Source organism: Macaca thibetana, chromosome 14 (genome assembly GCF_024542745.1).
Source record: "Macaca thibetana thibetana isolate TM-01 chromosome 14, ASM2454274v1, whole genome shotgun sequence".
Taxonomy (NCBI): domain Eukaryota; kingdom Metazoa; phylum Chordata; class Mammalia; order Primates; family Cercopithecidae; genus Macaca; species Macaca thibetana.
The window spans coordinates 13196859-13212029 of NC_065591.1; the positions used below are offsets into that span (position 1 = coordinate 13196859).

The following is a 15171-nucleotide window of genomic DNA, read 5'->3' on the forward strand; positions in this document are numbered from 1 at the left end:
CCCCCATACCTGGGAATACCGAACACACTCCACATTGCTCCCCCTTCTCTGTGGGGGAGAACTGTCAGAGTTAGAGCTGGGGACTGGGTAAAAGTTGGACCTACAAGAATTCCATGGCTGAGGCACTGATTTAGAACTGATTTTTCAACAGTGAGCATACATCAGGAACTATAGAACCAAAATGCACCCTGCATTTTGCCAAGGATAAAAGATACTGAGGGCCAAAGGAAAATTATTTATGAATGAAAAAAAAAGACATCAATAACAAGCAAAAATGAAGCTTAGGAGTGAAGAGGAGAGGAAATGCTTGTTCATTTCAATCTGGTAACAAGGCTAGGGTCATGGTCATGGAAGTTTCAGGGAGAAGGAAAGATACTGCTGCAGTGTTTCCACTTGTCATTGAGACAGGCATCCCATGTCATCTATCTCTGTGCAAATCAGCTATTTCTTGGCATGAGGGTTCAGGGGGTACATTGTTGGTGTGGATAGCATTGACAGAACTGGTGGTAGTTTTGGCAGGGCCAGTGGTAGTGTTAACGGGGCCAGTTGTCACATTGACAGGGCCGATGGTAGCATTGACAGGACCAGCAGTAGCACTGACAGGACCAGCATTAACATTGACAGGGCTGGTGGTGGTATTGGCTTGGTTGAAACTGAATACGGTTGGAATCACTGTCACATTCTGAAAGACAAAGGACATGTGGTCATTATCTTCCTCTGTAGTAAACAACAAAAATGGCCACAGATTTTTCTCTCCTGTTTCCATACCCTTAGGTAGACCCTCTCTCCCTAATGCTGGGCTTGGTCATGTGACTTTCTTTGGTCAAGGGGACAACAATAAATGTGACCTGTAAAGTGTCTGCCCATTGGAGCTTGCTTTCTCTTGTTGCTCTTTGGAACACTGAACATAAAGAGTGGCCTGCCTTCTGGATAATGCAAGACAAGTGGTCCAGTTGTCCCTATTGATTGCCAGCTTGCAAACAGCCAGACACCCATGTGGGACTGCCCAATATCATCCAGCCACCGGGCAACTCACCAACTGACTGCAGACCCATGGCAAGCCCAGCAGAGGTCAGAAGAACTGCCCAGCAAACCCAGGGAATCAGGAGCTAAATAAGTGGTTGTTGAGTAAGCTATTAAGTTTTGGGGTTATTTGATATGGGGCAAAAGCTAATTGACATAGAAATTGGTAGCTAGAAGTAAGATAACAATAATTCAACACATGCATGGGGTTTGGGACTAGGTAGCAGGTAGGGCTGGAGAAGCTGTGAGTAAGCCTCTAGCAAAGGCTGGAAAAGTGGTGATCTCACTGCTGGAGGAGTCTGGAAAAGGGGAGAGGAAAGTGCCACAGCAGACTGGAGAAATGTTTTCCCATGTTATGTAGTGGTGGAGTGCTGTTGTACTTTAGAAGACAAAAATATGTATCTAATAACTTTTGGATTTGGCTAAGGAGATCATCAGGCAGAATATTGAAAATGTCATTTGGGTGCTTCTGGCTGCATATGATAAAATACTGTGAGAAAGTGAGAGGATAAAGAAGGAATTATGTAGTTTGCAAGTGGTATTTAGAGGCAAAGTAGAGCGCCCAGGACTTGATGAGTTAGAAAACAAGATTATCTCTAATTTCCAAGGTCCTCAATGGATAAATAACATTCAAAGTAAAACTAGGCCTAAGAACAAAGATCAAACAAGGATGTGTCTACACAGCCCTTTGTTAAGACCTTTGAAAGGCTTAATCAGTGCTTATTACACCCTTTCAGCTAGACAGAAATGCTTCTAAGAATCTTAAGGTATTGGTCTCACAGAAGCCTAATCCCAAAACAGACATTGGTAGATTTAGAGTGAGAAGTGTGTCTAGAACACAGTCTCAGGTGTGGCTCTTGTCAGATGGTGAAAGCCATAATCTGATATATAAAACACCGTTGGAGTTTTTAAGGGAATTGTATTAGTAACAGGATTACCAACTTGGACCAAATCTGACTGAAATTGCTCAAACTGCAAAAAGACCTTTGGGGATCACTCTTAATACGGGAAGCAGATTGAGAAAGCAAGATGGAAAATATAGGCCTTTTCTTATGAAAAAAGAAAACATGTTTCTGAGGGTGGAGTCAAGAGTCCAGAGGGTGGAGTCAAGGTCTTGGAGAACAATGGATTAGAAAGCTCTTCTCAGGAAGCAATAGAGAACAATGGAATGGGCAGAATCTTCCAGAGAGTCAAACTGACTGCTAATCAAGAAACATTCCCTGCCCCCAGGGCAAGACAATATGTGTCCCTTAGGATTTCAGAATTATTATGGAGCAGTGACAATCTTGTGCTTCTGTTCTTTCCCTTATTGAGTGGGGAAATACCATAATTCTATGTATCCTATTTTTCTGTCACTTAAGTATGTTGCATATATGGGGACAGAACTTGCTTTTAGTTCATAGGTTTCTGAGTCAAGAAGAGTAATACACCCAAATCCTCCATCACGTCTAGATCTGATTTGGATCCTAGACTTCAAGCCTGATGCCATGATTAGATGGGACATTTAGGCATCCAAAGTATGGGCTGAGCATACTTTGCATCTTGGACAGCTGTGAGTAATTTGTGGCCAGAGGAAAGAGTATTGTAGACTGCAATACTGGTTATGAATCCTTATATTTATCAACCTTTGCTGGGTGACTTTGTAGCTCCTCTTATCAAGAGGTAAAGCTGTTGCTCCACTTGTGGAATCTGGGTTCAGCCGTGTGACTGACTGTGGCCAGTGGGACATTAGCAAATGTGATGCAAGCAGTGACTTAAAGTGCTTGCCTGTAGGGGCTTGCTGTGTCTTGCTACTCTTGGAATCCAGCTCCCCACAAAGAAGCTCAGGTGATCACACTGGAGGATGAGATAACATGTGGAGCAGAGGTGAACTATTTCACGAAGGTCCCTGGAAACCAACCATCCCCAAGCTAAGATACAAGGGTGAGTTCATCTGAGGCCAACAGAAGAGCTACCTGCTGATCATAGCCCAAGCTGATGATGCACAGAATAAATAGAGCTAAATAACCAGAAGTCACTAAGTTCTGGGGTAGGTTGCTATGCAGCAAAACTTATCCTCTCTCAGGCCTCATTTCTCCAGATCTCTGGTTACTTCTTGCTACAGCCCATGCCCAACCCCAGAGCATACTCTGATTGCTGGAACAGAGTCCAATGCTTACCTCAAATTGTTTGCAGCAGGTAGCCTGGCACCCAAAATGTGAGACCACACAAGTGAGGATGAACTCCAGGAGGGCAAAGGGGAGAAGACCACCAGAAATTGCCTTTGAATACGTCTAAAGGCAGGGAGTAATGGGAGACTTTTAGTCCTTCGGGTTGATGGTCTAGGTGACAGTCCACATCTGGAATGCCACACACCTCACCTGGAAGGCCTGAGACCCTCTCTACATGTGGCCCTTTGGAGCAGATGCTTGGGTCACCCATTTTATATGCCCTTGCCTTACCCTCTTAGTCACTGGCCTGACTTCCAACTGCCAGCATCTACATTCCTTTGCCTCAGGGCTCCCTCTGGCCTCTGGAGCCTACTTTGCTGTTTGCACAGGCTCAAAGTTTCAGGAAATGAGTGTCTCTTGAGAACAGCCCTCTCTCCATGACTGTCAGGGTTTGGTGTATAAATACCCCAGCTCCTTTACCCCTTAGGTTGGTGTTTGCTTCCTCTCCCAGGTAAACTACTTGTATCAATGTCTGCTTCTGGGAGGAACCCAAACTGAGACATTTCAACAAGTGCACTGGCTAGGAAAGGCACTTGTGTGTGAGGGTCTGGACTCCTTGCCTGGAAAGGGGATAGACACCAGCTAGGTCAGGGTCATTAGCTCTGCCTGGCTCCTGGCTTTCTCAGCCATCTTCCAGTATCCCTGCCTCATACTGCCCTTGACAGGTTGGGATGGGTCCTCAGAGCTTCAAGGGATTCTGCCAAGACAGAAGCTAAGGCAGGATTGAAGGGGCCCTACAGAGCTCAGTGTGCTCTGGGCCTGGTCCCTGCCCATAGTAGGGTGAGAGGGGGTCACGGAGTTCCTCTCATTGCTACACACTCTTTCTCTGGAGCAGAGGGTGGGGAGCCCAGGGCTTGGAATGCCTGTTGGAATCCAGTGCCTTTGTGCTACACTGAACTAGTATGCTCCTTGATGACAGAGGTCCTGATTGCCAAATGACCATCTTTAGGATTTATAACTGTTGTGCTCTTGGTTCCACATGACCACAATCCACTCCCTTGTTGGGACATCCTGTTGCATCGTGTTGGACTCAAGAGGCCAGCACCTTGCTGCCACATCCCCTAGATACCAAGTTACACCCTGTGCATCAGGCTTCTTCCTGGGGCCTTCAGGGAGCGCTCCCCTTAGGGACTGCCCTCACTCCTGTAGACACGTCTGGTTTAAGACCCTGTGTCCTGCCAGCCTTCCATTGCCCACTTGGTTAGTCCCAAGAGAGCATCAGATTGCAGCCAACTGTGGAGCTAGCTACTCTCGATCTTGTTCTTCAGGCCTCCTTAAGTACTGTGTCAGTGTTACTGATGTCCTTCCCATATTTCCATGCCTGCTTCCTGACTTTCATTTGCATGGCTTTACCCGAGGGCTTTCTTTGGCCACAAAACTCCTCTGCCCATGAGCATGGCAGACTGGAAGCACTAGGGAATTGATGCCCCTCAGGGGCAGTTTTTGATCAATGATTGAGGGGAGTTGGTGGATAAATACCCCAGCTCCCTCACTCCAGGACAGGGTGTAGCTAAGGAGCATATCATTCCCTGGCTACCAGGGCCCCGGCAGGCTCATCTCCAGGAGTCCTTGCCGGATAATACGTTTGTTTATAGTGTGACTTTCTCCCCTTGTTTGTCTTACTTCTTCCCTCCTCTAGAGAGGTTTCCTAGAATAACCTCTGAAATACATGACTTGCACCTGAATCCTTGTCATTGCATCTGCATCTTGAGGTCCCCCCACCAAAAGACCAGAACTAGCATCAGCACCTCCTGCTTGTGTGAAAGGCTATCCCTTGAGAGACCCCTAGGGGCAGGTGATCTTGTGAGTCTGGGTGTGGCAGCCGCGTAGGCCACTTACCTGGTCACCTGCTACCTCCAAGCAGAGAATAGGATAGGTATGAGGAGGGGTCAACTGGCTACACCTCCCTGAGTCTCAGCGTCCTCACTGTGAAATGGGGTTTATCACAGCCACCTCAGAGGGCACAGGGTTTTGGTGATAGTTAAATAGCTCATGGATGTAGTGGTTGTCATACTAGGATGGAATTCTGGGGCAATTCCATTCTGCTCTGGAAGCAACCTCAGAAGCCCTCTTGGTCCTTTGGCAGCACGGGGCCCTGGCAGTCAAATACTCACCATCACATGGTAAAGGATCAGATCTGTAATGATAATGAAGATCCCGGCAAAGGCGAATAATGAACTGATGATGTTCAAGATGATGCTGCTGTTCACCTGCAGGAGAGGAGGGAGAGGAGACAGGGAGCTGAGTGTGAAGAGTCTGAAACCCGGCTTGTGGGGACTCTTGGGAAGTCGGAGAAGAGAGAAGGCAGGGCAGAAATGGCCAGGCAGGGTGGAGAAGCATTCTCCACCCTGAGAAATCATTGCTTTTTTTTTTTTTAAACTTTTATTTTAAGTTCATGGGTACAAGTCCAGGTTTGTTTCATGGGTAAACTTGTGTCATGTTGGTTTGTCGTAGAGATTATTTCATCACTCAAGTATTAAGCCTAGTACTTGTTAGTTGTTTTTACCTGATCCTCTCTTTCCTCCAAATCTCCACCCAAAATCATTCCTTAATCAATGTGCAGTGTCCCTCTATGGCAGGGATTGGATTTGTTTGGGAAAATTTCTTGCTGAGCAGCAGAGGGTAGGCAATGAGATTCAGAAAGAGATAAGGCATGGGCAGAGATCCCAAGCTTGAATTGAGGGAAGGGAGTCGGGGAGACTTGCTCCCGGTGGTGGAAGGCTGGGGCCAGCATGCTGGCAGGATTGGCTGGGGAAGGTTTTCGGAACTGCAAAGTCTCATGTTCAACTCTGAGGGGTCTGCTGCTCAGTGCTGAGGAGCTGAAATCCTCTAATGCTTCATTATCCATTCCCTACTCAAGCTGCTTCCCTTTAAGAGGGTTATGGGGATGAAGACAGAGAAAGATGAAAGAGAAAGAGACGGTGTTCTACATTTGGGCCGAGGCCAGGACAGCTGTAAGATGTATAAAGTAGAAATGGAAGTTGAGATTTCAATAGAAAGTCAGACGTCAGAGCAAGAGAGGGCTAGGAGATCCCCAGGGGTCAGCAGACACCTTGGGGAGAGCATTTGACTTCCCAGGGGATATGGAACTTCCCAGTTCTGTTGGGATACAAAGGGGTGGTGTGAGCTTGGCTGATGCTGGGGTGTCTGGAGGACTCTACTCTTCCTAAAGGAGGTGAAGCAAGGCAGACCGTGGGGCCACAGGAGTTTGCCTTGTAGACTGGAGATTGGTAATTGGGAAACCCTCCATTAGACACCCAGCCCCTAGCTGACCCACTGCTTTCCCATCAAAAGGCAGAAGAAAGATGACAAGCCATGTAGAGAAAGTAGAGAGGGGAAGGAGGACCTGAGAAGGAAGGAGATGAGAGAAGAGCCACTGTGGAGCTCTAAATTTATCCCTAAGCTTCTTAGAGACCGCAACAAAAATCATCAAAACATGACCAGATACTCTGCTGGATGCTGAGACAGAGAATAAATGCTCCAAAGGTACAAGGGAATTCTGGGCCCTGTGCTCTTGGCTGGGACTTTAAATTGTTCAAGGCAGGCATTGCTCTCACTTTTCTAGGTCCACACAAAGAGGATGGTGGAAAATATCTTAAAGAGATGGCCGAAGTGCATACCCATTTCTGTTTGGCTCACGCCTGGCTTAATTCAGAGCACCCATAAGGCACTGCATGTAAATACTCACGAGTTTCCTGAAGAGCTAAGTTTTTCAATAGTAAAATGCAATAGTTAAAAAGGAACAGTTTCAGAATCAGAGAACTCTGGAGTCAAATCCCAGCTCGGCCATGTACTCACTGTGTGATCTTAGACAAGCCACCTGACCTCTCTGCTGCTCAGTTTTCTCCTCTGAAAAATGGGGATAATACAGCTTCATAGAGTGGTGGGGATTGACTGGAATAAGGTTTGGAAATGCACTGTACCCAGGGCCAGGGCCAGGGCCAGGCCACACCACTACTGTGAGTCCCCTTTTTCCATGGTAGAGAGTCAAATTCCAACACTCAGGAATCATCAAAGACAGCACTGTGACTCACCACACAAGGACTGGGATCCTTTGCAGCCCATACTGAGAGGGATCCAGATATAATATACTATGCAGACAAAAAAGAAAAAAAAGAATGACCAATTGTGCAACATGTTAAAAAAGACAGCTGTCCACCCAGAGACACATTTCTCAATCTTTTGTTCTATGCACCTTGTTTCACAAAATGTGTAAATCTGTTTATTTCCTCCCAACGTTTTTACTATCCCAATGGTTAGGCACCGAATATACTAAATACCATGATACTCAAACTCCTGTGGGTCTAGGCTAACATCTTCCTTCCACCTAAAAACCTGAATTTTGTCCCAGGATGCTGTAAGTCTCATTATTATTACTTTTTGACTGATTCTCCTTGAGTCCACTGTCTGGACATGTCATCGCCCAAATGCATTTATTACTCATTTGGCCTCACGCTGCCCTATGCTCAACTGTGAGCTTGGAAAACCAGGGGCTGAGTAGTGTGGTGGGTGGGGCCTTGGGGCTGGGAGATAGGAGACCTGGGCTGTGGCCTCATCTGCTGTGGTTCTGGACCCAGCTGGAGGGTCCTCTTTAGCCCTTGATGCTGCTAGGCAGGTGATGGAAACATGAACATCAGAAGCAGTAAGAGCTCTGTTCAGTTATGAGAGCCCGGAACTGAGGGGGCCTGGGCTCAGGACGTTGCTCCAGCACTTTCTGGCTATGAGGATGTGGTGGTGTCATCCTCATAGCCAGAAAGTGCAAGAGGAAGATCTCGAGCTTCAGTCTCCTCGTCTGGCAAATGGGCATAGATCATGATTCCGGCCCTCTCTATCCACAAGTGGGCCATGCAGTTCAAGTGAGAGAACAAGGGTGGGATTATTGATGGGGGAGAATAGGGGCACTCAGGGGTTTTGCTAGCTCTCTTGAAGCTGCCCCTCAAAGGAACTCACTTCCTCCCAAACAAAATGCCTAGTGGGGGAAAAGAGACAGCTGCACGCAGATACAGAATTATTCCATATATATGCGTTTGTAAACACGCAAAGCCAAGTCACTCGTTGCTTAGGCATATAGGTAAATATGATCAGACCATAAAGAAAAGCAAGGGAGGCCGGGCGCAGTGGCTCACGCCTGTAATCCCAGCACTTTGGAAGGCCAAGGTGGGCGGATCTTGAGACCAGGACTTCGAGACCAGCCTGGCTAACATGGTGAAACCCCATCTCTACTAAAAATACAAAAATTAGCTGGGCGTGGTGGCGCATGCCTGTAATCCCAGTTAGGAGGCTGAGGCAGGACAATCGCTTGAATCTAGGAGGCAGAGGTTGCAGTGAGCCAAGATTGTGCCACTGCATCTCAGCCTGGGCGACAGAGTGACTCCATCTCAAAAAAGAAAAAGAAAAAAAAAAAAAAGGGAATTAAAACATTAAATTGAAAATAGTGGTTACCTCCGGGGGCATAGAGAGGATACTCATAGGGATTTAAAAATTTAAAAACTGTGAGTGATGCTTTGTTTTTTAAGTTAGGTGGTGGACACACAGGTGTTCATTTTTTAAAACTTCAATTTATTATTTCTAATTGTGGTAAAATACACACAAATTAAAACTTACCATTCAAACCCCTTCAAGTGTTCAGTTTACTAACACCAAGAAAATTCACATTGTTAGGCTGGGTGGGATGGCTCATGCCTGTAATCCCAGCACTTTAGGAAGCCAAGGTGGGCAGATCACCTGAGGTCAGGAGTTGAAGACCAGGCTGGGCAACATGGCGAAACCCTGTCTCTACTAAAAATATAAAAAATTTGGCTGGCCTGGTGGCGCACGGCTGCAATCCCAGCTACTAGGGAGGCTGAGACAGGAGAATTGCTTGAAGCCGGGAGGTGGAGGTTGCAGTGAGCTGAGATGGCACCACTGCACTCCAGCCTGGGCAATAGAGTGAGACTCTGTCTCAAAAAAAAAAAAAAGAAAAGAAAAAAAGAAAAGAAAATTCATATTGTTGTGCAACCAGCCACCCCAAGAACTCCTTTTATCATCCCAAATTGAAACTCTGTCCCTATAAAACACTAACTCCCCATTACCCCCTTACCCGGCCCCTGGCAACCACCATGCTGCTTTCTATCTTTATGAATTTGACTACCCTAGGGACTTCATCTAAGTGGAAGCGTACATGTGGGTGTTCAGTTTATTAATATTTAAGCTCTGCAAGATGAAATACACTCAATGGCCTGCTGGTAAATGATTAACATCTGCCTTATAAGGTGGCAGCAGTGCAGGAAAGGGCCCTGATTTGGAGCACGTGTTGATTTCCATGTCGTATATACACCCAACATGGCTAACTTCCTGCTACCAAATGGTTTGACAATCATTTTACATAATTCCTGGAAGTTTTACAATTGGCTCCCATAACTGATATGGTGGGTAGATGCTGTCTATAGCACACAACTTTACGTACTCTGAGTTACATACGAGATATTTCTTTTTTTTTTCTTTGAGACAGGCTCTCACTCTGTCACCCAGGCTGGAGTGCAGTGGTGTGATCATGGCTCACTGCATCCTGCACCTCCTGGGCTCAGGTAGTCCTCCCACCTCAGCATCCCAAGTAGCTGGGACTAGAAGCGCACACTACCACACCCAGCTAATTTTTGGTATTTTTGTAGAGATGGGGAGTCTTGCCATGTTGCCTAGGCTGGTCTCAAACTCCTGACCCCAAGTAATTCACCTATCTCGGCCTCCCAAAGTGCTGGGATTACCTACGTGAGCCACCCTGCCTGGCCATATCAGATAAATATTTCATAAAAGAGAACCTAGAGAGGGTGGAAGTGGTGAAGCACATAATAATGAGTCTTTGTGGCCAATAGTTCCCTAGAGGCTGGGTGGGGGGTATGGGAGATGGGGAGGGTGGTGGTGGGAGGGAGTGTTGCTGGGGCAGGGAGATGGAGGGGTGGTTGGATCTTCAACCCTTTGCCGTATCTGCAGGTTGGAGGCTGGCTCTAGTCTATGGAGTCATATTACTGGGAATGGGATTCCATGCTCCTTCTTCCTCCACTTCCTTCTTGTCCCAGTCTGGTGACCCAGGAAGGAGACCATATGGCCTTGTACTCACAGATAATCCTCCCCAGACCGGGTAGCCTGACACCCAGGTCACAGAAAAATAGTGATACAGCACAGGGTTAATTGCAGAGAACATGTGCGTCAAGCCGATGAGGATCTGGATGGCCTGCAGGGAGAACAAGCCACTGTGAGAGAGCAGAACTGGGGCCTGTGGGCTGCGGAGCTGTGCTTTGCATCCTGGCTGTGCCCTAGAATCACCCCAGGTGCGACTGGTGTTGGGACTCATCCCAGACCAACTGGATACAAATCTCTGAGGGTGGGGTCCATGCCTGGGTGTGTTTTAAAAACTTCACAGGTGATGCAAATTTGCACTCAGGCTGAAAACCACAGGCATAAAGGAAAGGTAAGACGCCTATAACAGAGCAGGAAATGTCTTTCCTTTAGACTGAGCCCACAAGTGTGCAGAGACACGGGCCGAGCCCGGGTCGTGGCTGAAAACTGCTTGAACTCCTGTCCTGGCTGCAGCACTGGCCGGCTGTGTGGTCTCCAGCAAATATCCTCTCTGCCTCAGGGTTTCCTTATTTGCAGGGAAACCGAAAATGTCAAATCCTAGAAAATGTAGCATTCCTATGCGTGATGTGAGCATCGTTCTCCAACAGTTGGCCAAAATTCATGTGATGAATCCGATTTTTCCAAAATAGATGATTCTGACGATTCAGACCATTCGGTGTCAGTTCTGTTTAGAAATAACTCAAAGAAAGGTCTTTATATTTTATTTTCACTCTGAAAATCAGCCAGATTTGCTTCAGCCTCCAGAGCATGTTTATGAGAGGCTACGTATTTGCAAGATGGGGGTAGTAACAGTATCCAGCTTGTAGGGCTGTGGTGGAGATTAAAAGTGTCTATGAAACTTGCAGCCCAGTTCCTAGCATGCAGTAGGCGTTTCTTTCTTTCTTTCTTTTTCTTTTTTTTTTTGAGTCAGTCTCGCCCTGTCACCCAGGCTGGAGTGCAATGGTGTGATCTCGGCTCACTGCAACCTCTGCCTGCCGCGTTCATGTGAATCTCCTGCCTCAGCCTCCCAAGTAACTGGGACTACATGTGCCTGCCACCCTGCCCAGCTAATTTTAAAAATATTTTTAGTAGAGATGGGTTTCACCATGTTAGCCAGGATGGTCTCGATCTCCTGACCTGGTGATCCACCCGCCTCGGCCTCCTAAAGTGCTGGGATTACAGGCATGAGCCACCGCGCCCGCCCTGAATGCAGTAGGTGTTTCAATGCCCTCTGCTGACACCATTCATCTTCCCAGTACCGATATTCTCTTTGTGGCCTTCTCTATGACGTCCCCACAGTTCCCCTTGGCAATGTACACACCAGGAGATCCTCTGTCTCCTGCAAGTCCTGTGTTTTTCCCCCTTCCTCCTTGCTTTTCCTCCACTGTTGCCACTGTCTGAAATCTGCTTGCTTTACTCTCCTCCTATTGAAATCCTACCCTTACCTTAAGGGAATCAGAGAGATTCTTTTTCTGATCCCTGATCCAGGATGAATCCCCTCTCATTTGGGGCTCCTACAGGGTTTACCACTGGCTTCTCTGGGCCTCAGTTTCCTCAGGGATCAAATAACCAGTGTAGGGCAGCGGCTCTCTGCCCTCCTGGTCCATGAGTCTATGAATTGGTGACAGACCTGGGTTTCATAGGAACATCCCTTCCTAAGACGACATGCTTGACTCTGTCTATAGGCCCACTTTATCAGTATGTTAATGAACCCCTTTCCCATTTAGAAAAAAAAAATAGTGCCACTTGCTGTCAACACTCATTTAATTTTACACACACACTCTTGAGGCTGAAGCAAATCTGGCTGATTTTCAGTGTGAAAATAAATGATAAAAATGGTTCTTCGAGTGATTTCTAAACAGAACTAACATCAAAATTGTCTACTTCGGAAACATTGGATTCATCAAATGAATCTTTGGCCAAGAACCGTTCGAGAACAATGTTAACACCATGAGTAGGAATGCTACATTTTCCAGGACTTGACATTTTTAGCAATTGAGAATTACTGTATTTTGTAAATGGGAATACTACTACTAAAACCAGAATGCTATAAATAGAATGACGTCTCTTGTTTCCAAGGTCGATATGCTAGAGCAATGTGAAAGTTATAATAAAAGGGAGATATTGCATGGCAAAGTTATCTTGGGGTAAATACTGCAGCCGCAAGTGCTGCTGGCGAGTATTCTTGGGGCAAACGGGAAAAGGGCTAAGAGGCAGGCATGGTTTCCTTCCCAAATCAAAATTATAATTGATTCAAGATAGCTCACATTTTTGGCTTTTTGGCTTTTCATTTTGTTTGGCCAGGTTCCCCAGACATTTGCTCTGACTTAATTCTGTTTTGACAAATTTTCAAATCCTTCCAAAATATCTTAGAATAATTGGGAGTCAAAGTTAACAAGCCTTTACCCAGTATTAATTAATAATAAGGATAGTCATTGTAATACACGATGATAATTACTACGCAATATCATAGACCAGCTTTACCTTTTGGAGGATTTCCACACACATTTATAATCTCACTCGATGCTCGTGACCAGGATTTCTATTCCTGATCGCTGTTTTATAGAATTTAGTTCCGGATTTGATTTTGATTTGTTTGGGAGGCAAACAATGCCTTGTTTCTGGTACAATCTACTTGTCTACTCCTGAAGGATCCTGGGTTAAATGAGGAGGAATGGGTCCCCTTCCTGAACCTGCCTTTGTCTTCCTGCCTCCAGGAGGCAGTTTGTAACTTCTCAAAGAAGCCAGACAATTTGCTCTTTGGGCACCCCCAATAACTTATTCATGTCTCACGGCAATTGCCAGAAGGAATTGTAATTACGACAGCCGCCATGAACAAAGACCCTCCTTGGTCTTCATGGATCATGTCTTGGTTATCTCGGAGTCTCCAGCTCCTTGCAGGGTGCCTGCCGTGTTGAATGGATGAGTGCATAGAGTATGGGCATCTGTGACATGCCAGTCTCCATACTAGGAGTTGGTCGGGTATCCAGTGGGATCTGGCTTCTGCCTCAAAAACAGAATTGAACTGAGTTTTGCAAGGTGCTAAATGAAACTGGAGGAGGCAGGAAAGAGGCAGGGGCCCCCTTGATTGAAAAGGAAATCACAAAACCTCGGGGCTGGAAGGAATTTAAGAAAGCTGAATCTTCTTATTCTAAAGATGACGAAATGAGGACCCAGAGCGAGGAAGAGATGTCTGCAAGGCCACTCAGCAAATCTAGCTGGCCTGAGACCTGGACTGCCTGACTCCCCGCTCGGTGGTGTTTTCAGTGGAACTGTTGCTGACCCATGCCCCTGATAGATAACTGGGCAAGGGGGGAAAGTTCACTGATTATTCGGCCTCCTCCAAAGACCATGGGTCTCCTTGGGGAGTGGGAGGAAGACAAGGGAGACGGGCCGGCATCTGGGTGACTGTGCTGGGTCCAGCCTCTAGAAACCACCCCCCACACCCACACCATCTCCGCTTTACCCTCTGAACACATTCCCTTCCTCATCCCAGAGCACTAGACGTGGGCTTATGAAGTGACCCAAATCGGAGAGAAGGAGAAATCACACTTACCCCTAATGTTCTGACCTCCTCATTTATGAATTTCTTGGGATTAAATGCAGTAAATGATGCAAATGATGTGTTCCACTGGGATGAGTCTGAGGTGTGTGTCAGCCCAGGGTTAGCATTTGGAGGATTCTGAGGGTCTCCAGGCCGTGTCTGGAGATTCGTTGTTCCCTGTGTGTATTGGATCACTCCAGGCACAGTCTGCAAACTGGCTGTTCCCACCGGATACGGTTGGTGATACCCAATGGGTTGACTCTGTGCACCTGCCACTGGGTTCTGGCTCACCACGAGTAGATTCTGTAAGTTTGCTCTTCCTGTATCACACTGGATTACTTTTGGTGAGACTGGGTAAGTGGTCACCCCTGAAGGCTGCAGATGACTTCCAGAGGCCACGGGGTAGCTGGGCTGGATGACGTGAACACTGCCTGGGGCAATAATGCCGGGTACACTGTTGGCTCCAATCGCCTGTTCGGTCATGGTGCACAACTGCTGCAAAATACATGAGAAGATGCATTTCCTTCTTTTGACAAAATGAATAATGCATCTTATCTCATTCTTATCTTTAGTTTCATCTTCATTAAAATAAGAATCACCTACCGTGGTACCAGACAAAATAAACTTCTTGCCTTTCTTGGCAAGAACATGCTGTTTTCCTTTTATGGGTTTGGATTTGCAAGACTAAGTTTCCCAAGGCTACTTAGCTCCTTGTAGACCTTTCGTTCACAGTCTGGGTGGTGGCTTTGCTTAGTCCCCTGCAGTTGGCATTTTAACCTACATGCTTTGAGTTTGTTGAGTGGGCACAGGCTACCTCCCCATCTTGCCCCCTGCTCTGGCAACAGCTGATTGATCTGGGGGTGAACAACTAACCCCAAACGCTCTGGTAACTTCTTTCTCCTGGGAATCTGGAATTGGACCCAAGGACTACTGTGGGATGGGAGGCTATGCAGAGCTGGACGGGTCACAATTATGTTTGTGCAGGGGGAGCAGAGAACACCAGTTAGCAGAGTGAAGAGAATAAAGCTGAGAAGCACTGGGAGAGGGAGAGATAAAAGAAGAGGAGAGAAGGAGAGAGAGAGGGAAAGGAGAAGGGGGAAGGAGAGAAAGAGAGAGCGAGAGTGAAGGAGAAGGGAAGACAGATACACAGACACAGACAGACACACACACAGAGAGAGGGAAGGAGGGTGGAAGACAGATACACAGACATAGACAGACAGACACACACACACAGAGGGAAGGAGGGAGGAAGACAGACACACAGACATAGACACACACACATACAGAGAGAGAGAGACA

General features: G+C 46.8%; 1 protein-coding gene across 1 annotated transcript; it reads right to left on the minus strand.

The window, feature by feature from the left end:
• Window positions 1-214: 214 nt before the first annotated feature.
• MS4A18 (membrane spanning 4-domains A18) lies at window positions 215-14355 on the minus strand. Its single transcript, XM_050756965.1, has 6 exons — window positions 13885-14355; window positions 10330-10443; window positions 7268-7324; window positions 5348-5443; window positions 3183-3296; window positions 215-682 (listed from the first exon to the last, which is right to left on the minus strand). The coding sequence occupies exons 1-6, from the start codon at window positions 14353-14355 to the stop codon at window positions 419-421; spliced, it is 1116 nt and encodes a 371-aa protein (XP_050612922.1). The 3' UTR covers window positions 215-418.
• Window positions 14356-15171: the final 816 nt, after the last annotated feature.

Coding starts and splice junctions, on each gene's coding strand:
- MS4A18 (XM_050756965.1), bottom strand. CDS start 14,355: ATGACCGAACAGGCGATTGGAGCCAACAGTGTACCCGGCATTATTGCC. Junction 10,444..13,884: donor AGGAGGTCAGAACATTAGGG/GTAAGTGTGATT, acceptor TTCTCCCTGCAG/GCCATCCAGATCCTCATCGG. Junction 7,325..10,329: donor CGGTCTGGGGAGGATTATCT/GTGAGTACAAGG, acceptor TTGTCTGCATAG/TATATTATATCTGGATCCCT.